Source organism: Macaca thibetana, chromosome 5, assembly GCF_024542745.1.
Source record: "Macaca thibetana thibetana isolate TM-01 chromosome 5, ASM2454274v1, whole genome shotgun sequence".
Lineage (NCBI taxonomy): Eukaryota > Metazoa > Chordata > Mammalia > Primates > Cercopithecidae > Macaca > Macaca thibetana.
In genome coordinates this window covers 148,945,872-148,954,778 of record NC_065582.1, presented here as the reverse complement: position 1 = coordinate 148,954,778, position 8,907 = coordinate 148,945,872, and the positions used below count along the sequence as shown (strand labels likewise).

At 43.2% G+C, this 8,907-nt stretch overlaps 1 protein-coding gene across 1 annotated transcript in view; it reads left to right on the top strand.

Annotated features, from left to right (window-relative positions):
* The first annotated feature begins 269 nt into the window (after positions 1-269).
* PGM2 (phosphoglucomutase 2) overlaps positions 270-8,907 on the top strand; it is a 35,579-nt gene continuing 26,941 nt past the window's right edge. The window contains exons 1-3 of the mRNA XM_050790913.1: positions 270-418; positions 3,672-3,839; positions 8,340-8,446. Coding sequence (XP_050646870.1) covers positions 338-418; positions 3,672-3,839; positions 8,340-8,446 — 356 coding nt within the window. The 5' untranslated portion in view covers positions 270-337. The remainder of the gene's footprint in view (positions 419-3,671; positions 3,840-8,339; positions 8,447-8,907) is intronic.

Genomic DNA, 8,907 nt, shown 5'->3' with positions numbered 1-8,907 from the left:
TGGTATCCCAGCATCTGACATGTGCCTGGCGCGCAGCAGGAACTCACGGCTGGCTGTAACCTGGCTGCATCAGAGACCATGGCAAAGCCTTTCTTTCGTGCCAGGTTCCAGCAACTCACCCCAGCCGCGCAATTCCTCCGCGCTCACTCCCACCCCCCGTGGCACACCCACAAAAGGCAAGGAGGCGTGCCTGTCGCGGCGCGCGTCCCTTTCCCAAGGACCGGCTGGCTCCGCCGCGGCTCTCCCCGCCCCTGCCTCCGCCTCCACCTCTTGGGGCCGGGCCGGAAGAGTGACCTTGCCGCCTACTTCCCTCGGCCGCGGCAGCGCAAGCTCAGCGATGGCGGCCTCAGAAGGCGGCGGTCTAGGCGAGGACGCCCGGCTGGACCGGGAGACGGCCCAGTGGCTGCGCTGGGACAAGGTGAGGGGCGTCAGCAGGCGGGGAGCGCCCGGAGCGGGGCCGGGTGCTCCGCCCTCCCCAGGCGCGGCGCTGCGTACCCCGCCTGAGCTGCCTTCCCGCCCCGTGCACCCCGCTTATCTCCCGGGAAGACCCAGGAGGAGGGTGCGGCCGCTGCTAGGCCTCCTTCGGCCTGGCAGGCATGTGGCACGTTCGGAGTTAGGCCGGGAAAGCTTATTCCCGGACGAAACCAGCCATCCGGCCGGCCGGACTGCAAGTTTGGAGTAGAGGAGAGAGCCAGGGTGGTCTAAGCGCGGCCAGACCCTGGACGCTGTGTAGCTGAGGGACGCACGCCTGTCACTCAGACAGCTGGCTCGTGGTCCGTGGTCTGTTGTGCATCCCCATGGACCCATAATCGCTCCGTCCCGCCTATTCCTTTGGCCGCTGAGACCTTTGCTGAGCAGCGTTGTGGTCCGGTCCTCCCATCCCGAGGGCTTGGTTACAAACCAAGGATCCTCCTGGGTGGGCCCGCCTGGCTTCAGGAGTACCCCTTAGAACTTTGACTGCAGAGGAGGAACCCTTTGGACACAGCACGGTTTTCTGTCTCTTCATTCCTTTTCTTAGAGAGAATCAGGAACCCAGCTCTGGACATCACTCCCTCTCTCCTCTCTAACTTGCGTCTCGCCCTTTCTACCTGTTCTCCTGCTTGCTGTTCGGTTTTCTCGGAATGTCCCTCGCTGCTCTCCTCTGCCGAACTTGTTTCTCCCGTTGTGACTCATTTTGTGCATGAACTTCAATGTGGCTTACGTAGAGAGTCCTTCCTTGGCTCCGAAGTGTAAATTATTTCTCCCTAATATTCACTCTAAACGGCCTGTCATTTTCCTTTCTAGCTCTTACTACAAATGGTAAAAACAAAAAACTCCAAAAACACTTGTTTGTGGGTTTGTTTAATGTCTGTCTCCAGGGCCGACTTCAGGGGCGAGAGACCCCTGCAGTCTCACAGGACTCCCGCTCCTGGAAGGGCCCACTGTTGTTTTAATGTCCTGCTGTCCTGTCTTGAAAATCTTAATGGTAAAAAAAGAGGTCACCCATTTTCATTGTGCACTGGACCTCCATAGATTATGTGGCCAGGCCTCTCTGTTCTCACTACCTTGGTTTGTAGTGCCTGGCATAGGCATAGTGCATGACGCCTAGTAGGTCACTGAAATACTTGAATGAACAAAGCAGATTACAAGGTCAGTAGGGGTCAGGTCTTTGTCTCTATTTACCATTCTCCGGCCCCTACAAATAAAATGTCAGCAAATCCCATTTCCAGGATACTCTTGGCAACTCCCTGGGGGCGTTTTTCTTTTCCTCGGAAGATAACCTTGTGATTCTCAAGGGAAGAAAAATGTTTCCATTTCTGATAACTTGCAATTTGTAGAGTACAGAATTGTTTTGAAGTCAGAGTTCATAATGCACTTTCCCTAAGAAGAAAAAGGAGAAGAAGAAAGCAATCTAATTTCTACACAGTGTTGCATCTGTGTATAGAAAAATTGTATCTCTCTGGGTAGAGATGAGATGTCCTTTTTTTTTTTTTTTAACCACTTCTCATGTTCTATCCTCTGTTAATTTCTTTTTTTGCTTTGAAACTGGCACCTAACTTAGAAGAAGCCCGTTCATTCTCCAGTGAATCTCCCACCAGCTAAAAGCGCTGCAGCCCTCTAGTCTGACTACCCCCCCGCGATTGGCAAGGCACCCTGGCAGGTGCCCTCTGTGTTTCCACCGTGCCCTTCATCCCTGCTGTTTTCTCTGCTGTCAGTTTTCGTCACTGCCAGGGCTGATTTTGATCCTGCTCTCCTCTTGACTTCTCATTCTTATCTGTCCGTCTCCTTTGTTTCTCTCAGGCTACTTTCATATATATCAAATTTCATATATATCAAAGACCATATATATAATTGGTCTTTCATATATATCAAAGACCAATTAAGATTTTCCGGACCTACACTGTGAACAAGGGAGAATCACTCGATATTGGGTGTGGCAGTGAAGTCCGTGTTTTCTGATTCACTCCACGAATATTTATTGAGCCTCTTTTATGAGCCTCTTTTATGTACCCGATCTGAGCCCTTCTTTGGGGGCAGCTGACAGTCTGATAGGTAAGACTGTGTTCTGTAATTAGTGTCTGAATCTGATAGGTAAGACTGTGTTCTGTAATTAGTGTCTGCTGCTTTTCACCAAAAAAGGTGGGGTTTACTTGATTCCTGTTGAATCTGAAACAATCTGGAAAAGTGGGCTTAATTCCAGAAAGCCAAGGTTGTATTTGCAATAGTATTTCAAAGTTTAATTACATGGCCATGTCCTGCATGAGTGCTCATCTAAGTGGATAATGACTGTAAAACAGGAATATAAAGTACTTCCTCTGTTGTTTTCCTGAATTCATAACTTAAAAGCTCATATGAAATTAATGTGATTGTCATTATTTTTCTCCAACCTTAACATTTTCTGCAACTACCATACCAAAAAAAAAAAAAATAGGACAATGTATGATGAACTTAAATGAATCATATTAGCATCTATTTGAAGCAGTTAATGTTATAGAAGAGGCACTAGATTAATGTTTATCTTGCAATTTAAGCAAGTCACTCAATCTCTGAGACCTCCCCATCTATAAAATTAGGTTTCTGTTATTTGTCTACTTCTTGGAGATGTTATAATATTCAGACTTGACCAGGTATGTGAATGCCTGGTATGAATTATAAAACATTACAAAAGTAAGGTTTTGATTTAAATTGTGTAATCTCTCTGGAAAATTGGAGGGCATTAGGGAGAAAAATGAACGTTTAATCACAACTAAGTGCCAGGTAGAGAAAGATGTTTTACATTAAGTTGAAGTAAACCACCTTAAAACCTTAAAAATCGAGTAAGGGAGGTTCTAGATTATTCCCATTTTGCAAATGGGGAAACAGAATTTGAGAACTGAAATAATCTGCACAAGCACCTAGAGTTGGCAAGTAGTGTGCTGGGATTCCATTCTGGGGGTTAGACTCATATGGTAAAACCTCTACTTCTGTTTCTCCAAAAGTGCTTACCTTGACAGGAAAGAAAAGAACACTTACATTATAATGTCAAACTGACTTCATATTTCAGATTTCGAAAGCATCAGAAAATTGAAAGGTCTACATATATATATATATTTTTTTTTTCCTATGGGTTAGAATAATTGTGGGTTTTTTTACATTTCTTATTTTTCATTCACTTGGGTGTCTCGTTGTATCTATATATTTTTGTTTTGCAGAATTTCTTAACTTTGGAGGCAGTGAAACGACTAATAGCAGAAGGTAATAAACAAGAACTAGGAAAATGTTTTGGGGCCCGAATGGAGTTTGGGACAGCTGGCCTTCGAGCTGCTATGGGACCTGGAATTTCTCGTATGAATGACTTGACCATCATCCAGACTACACAGGTACCACATTTTTATAATTCTTAGTAACTCAATGTATCCCCTAGCTCATTTTCTATTTGACAGACCTAATTTGTTCTAATTATGGACATGTCTTATCAGCTTGGCTAGACACAGGAAGTCGCCACCATTTACTCCATAAAGTAAGTTGGTCGAAGTAGCACTTGATCAGGACTCATATAGCCATTCATTCATTCATTCATTCATTCATTCAACACACTTATTGAGTGCCTACTATGTGCCAGTCACTGGGGATATGAGAGTGACTCAAACAAACAGATTCTGTCATGGAGCTTTCCTTCCAGTATAAATGCACCAACTAAACTGACAACTTTTAAGGTTCTATTATTTTTGCCATGGTTACATAGCAAGTGCTAAAAAGCCTTTCTAACTGCTGGAATTACCAAGAGCCTGTTCTCCTTTGTTTTATAGTCTGGATTGAGTCTAAGTTTCCTTGCCTTAACTTGTGAATGTTTTTGTCAGAGTCTAGACCCAGCTTTTAGGAAAGAGATAATTTGACAAAACAGAAGCACTTCCACTGGGTATTGGCAGTACTGTTTATGAGGGAAATGAAATAGAACAGATTATTCTTATCAGTATTTCTTCAGCTTAGACCTGTTAATGATGAATGTCACTTTAATTCTGGGAAAAGAAAGGCTAGAAAAAATTGCCTAATAGCGATTACATGTGCCTCACATATACATCCCAGCATAAAAGGCAGAGCTGGGCATGTTGTAACAAAACTCCAATAAGGAAAGCTTATCTAAGGGTATAGAATTACCATGGGGGCCAGGCACGATGGCTCACGTGTAATCCCAGCACTTTGGGAGGCTGAGGCAGGCGGATCACTTGAGCCTAGGAGTTCAAGACCAGCCTGAGCAACGTGGTAAAAACCCCGTCTCTACCAAAAATACAAAAATTAGCCAGGTGTGGTGGTATGCACCTGTAATTCCAGCTACTTGGGAGGCTGAGACAGAGGGATTGTTTGAACCTGGAAGGCAAGGTCGTAGTGAGCCGACATCATGCCACTGGACTCCAGCCTGGGCAACAGAACAAAACTCTATCTCAGAAAAAAAAAAAAAAAAAGATTTGCCATGGGAACTCCTGGTCACAAATTCTTAATAAGCAATAGGGCTCCCTAAGATGCTGGAGGAAAGACTTAGAATGGGGTAAGTTTGGGAATCGTATTCGGTTTGTGGATAACATAGGAACTGTGCTGCTGAATAAGGTTGCCTTCTGTGCCAGTTACTAGGGCTATATAACAAATCACTGAAAACATGGTTTAAAACAACAACCACATTTATTTTGCTTACAAATCTGCAATTTTGGTAGAACTCAGTGGGGACAGCTTGTCTCTGCTCCACTCAGTACCATCTGGTCCAGTTTGGAGGCTGGAATCATTTGAAGGGACCTTCAATCACACATCTGAAATTATTACTGGCTATTGGCTGGGATCTTAGCTGGGGCTGGAACCCCTTCATGTGGCCTGAACTTCCTTATAACATGGTGGTTGGCTTCCAATGGAGTATTCAGAGAGGGAGAGAGAGAATGTACCAGTTGGAAGCCGTGCTGACTTTTATGACCTAGCTTTGAAAGTGTCACTTCTACCATATTCGGTTTGTTAAAAGTGAGTCAGTAAGGCTGTCTCATATTCAAGGAGAGGGCACATAAATACCCACTTCTCATTGGAGGAGCATTAATGTCACATTGTAAGAGGAACACGTGCGATGGCTTATATTACCGGGGCCATCTTTGGACAATCCAGTTGGTTACACCTGCCATTGGGCCTAATCATTAGGGATTTCTAAGGGATTGTAGATTAACCTAGGGCTTTTTCCCCTGTATTTTTCTACACCTAGTTTCTGAGAATAATGAAATGTATTCCCGTTAAAGACTATCTTACCCATTTTTCTCCTAGAATTGGTCTTCTCTGGGGGTAAACCCTGTGGTAAAGAAGATGATCAGTATGCTAAAGGTCATGTAATTCAACCAGACACCACTTGGGATCATTTTCTCCACGACCCCACCACTCTGAAGTGCTCATTCAGCCTATTCTTGGATACTTATAATAGGAGACAGAGAAATGAAGAGTTAAGAAAGTTTTATCTGAGCAGCAGGTATATCTTTAAAATCTTAGGAGTGGATTCAAAATTAGAGGCAAGAGCATTCCCAGAACAAACAGCCCAGGTTTCTACCCCGTCTTGGGTAGTGTTCCCTGGCAGAATGCTGATAGACAAATACATTGGTAATTTTTCACTCATCAGACTTTCTTGGTGGCATAGGTGCCCTTCCTCCTGGTCTCTGGGTGTGGAGCCTCATTCTGAGGTACCCCAAAGTTTGCCTGGTTCGTTTAAGAAGCAGATGTATGTGATTCAAAAATATGTCAAAGGAAACAGGACAGAGAGACTGGAGGAAACTTTTGTATTGTTTGCCTCATTGATAGAGGTTATCATTTCCTCCTGCCAATTAATTTATGCTGTGTTTATGCTCTATTTTGGATTCTGTGTTCTTAGATTAATTTAGCCATGGCATACCAGTGATGGGAAACTCACTGTCCTCTGCAAGAGGCCATTCTATCTTTGGACCATTCTCATTAAAAGATGGTTTCATTATTTTAAGCCAAAATCTGCCTTTCTGTAGACTTTACATATTGGTCTTAGTTCTACTTTTTGAAGTCATCCAAATAAACATGCTGCTTATGTTTTATAATAACATTTTATTTCTGAAAACCTCCCTCTTCCCCCCACTGAGTCTTTCATTTAGAATAGGAATTCACTTTTCTCTTGGCCATTCTTTCAGGTCCTCATCCTCAGCAGGCCTCTGAGATTTTTAGAGAATCTGGAGGTGTGAATGCTTTTTGCCCCATGGAGCGTTGGGGCCGCAGCTCAAGGGTTGAGCAGGAAGAGGGGTACTGTCACTGTTGTCAGTCTTAGAGTATCAGGCATGTGGGTACCTTCTGGGGAACGCATGAAACCAATACATGTGGCCTTTTTTCCTTGTGTCACTCAGCCTCAGAAGATAATCCCAGTGCAACGTATTTGTCAAGGAAAAGCTAAAGGCATTCTAAATTAGCTTTGCTCTGGCAACAAGGCTGTGATGTATCCCCTCCTACCCAAAATAAAAGTAACAGGTTGGGCATGGTGGCTCATGCCTATAATCCTAGCCCTTTGGGAGGCCAAGGCAGGAGGATTGTTTGAGCCCACGAAATTGAAACCAGCCTGGGCAAAACCAGCCTGGGCAATATGGCAAGACTCCATCTCTACATAAATTGTTTTTTAAAAATTAGCCGGGCATGGTGGCATGTGCCTGTAGTCCCAGCACGTCAGGAGGCTGAGGTGAGAGGATTACTTGAGCCTGAGAGATTGAGGCTGCAGTGAACCGTGATCATGTCACTGCACTCCAGCATGGGAGACACAGTGAGACCCCATCTCAAAGGAAAAAGAGTTACATATATTTTAATAAGACTTTAGCAAAAGTGAAATAAATAATGTAAAATGAATCATTATTTTTGCCCAGTCTACCAGAGTTTTCTTTGTTTTATATGGCTTTGAAGGAAAATAACAACAAAAATAATGCTTACAACAGCAAACACTTAATATAGTACTTAGTTGGTGTTGAATTCTCAGCACTTTGCATGTTTTCATTCATTTGCTCCTTATGAGGTAGATATTGTTATTCCTGTTTTACAGAAGAGGAAACTAAGGCACCAAGAACTTAAGGAACTTGTCATTTGCTGGTAGGTGGCAGTGTGGAGTACAGATTCACAGATTGTGCTTCTAGAGTGTGTGCTTTTAGGCCCTACACTGAAGCACCTCTCACCAGCCCTGGGTACAAATCCAGGCTCTGCTACTCGAATATCTGAAACAGGACAAGTCACTGTGCCTCTCTGAGCCTTATTTTAACCATCTATAAAATGGGATTTCTGGTCAGGGGCAGTGGCCCACACCTGTAATCCCAGCATTTTGGGAGGTGAAGACAGGAGGATTGTTTGACAATAGTTCAAGACCAACCTGGGCAACGTAGCAAGACCCTGTCTCTACAAAACATTTTTAAAAATTAGTTGGGCCTGGTAGCATGCACTTGTGGTCCTAGCCTCTCAGGAGGCTGAGTTGGGGCAGCGGGGAGGATTGCTGAAGCCCAGGAATTCAAGGTTGCAATGAACTTTGATTGTGCCATTGCAACTCCAGCCTAGGCAACAGAGCAAGATCCTGTCTCTGGAGAAAAAAAAAAAAGTTTTCCTAACAAAGTCGATCTGAGGTTAGACATAACAGCTACTAAGTGATCAATGACTAACACAGTACCTAATACAAAAACACGTAGATAATAAACAAAGCTGTTATTTTCTTATTGTTCAGTTTGCTTTCCTTACTGAGTGAATTTTTCCCCCTCTGCTATAGTGTTCTATGAAATTTGAGAAAACTTAATTTTTGTCCAATTTTTCTACGTGGTATATATAAAAATATGTTAAAGCATATGCTTTTTAAATCTATGGCGTATTTGTAGGGATTTTGCAGATACCTGGAAAAACAGTTCAGTGACTTAAAGCAGAAAGGCATCGTGATCAGCTTTGACGCCCGAGCCCATCCATCCAGTGGGGGTAGCAGCAGAAGGTATTGAAACATTTTTACAAAATGATGTTTTTATAATTTATTTTGCGGTTTTATTTTAATCACCATCTCAATTACTTGACTTTAATATATTCATTAGCCTCATTGCTTAACAATAAAAACAACGGGTAACTTCTCTTGGCAACTTTTAAAGATTCTGGTTTTACATTGGGTTGAGGAAATAAAATTATTTAGACAATTTAGAATGTAATAACTATCTAAACAAAAATTTCTTAAACTGGCAGTATTATTTCTCCCTCTCATTTGCGTTGTTATACATAATTTTTTTAATTTTTTAATTTTTTTATTATACTTTAAGTTCTAGGGTACATGTGCACAACGTGCAGGTTTGTTCCATATGTATACATGTGCCATGTTGGTGTGCTGCATCCATTAACTTAATACATAATTTTTACCCTGCTGTTCATAAACCTCCTGACCCCCTTCCCACTCTTGAATGCCCA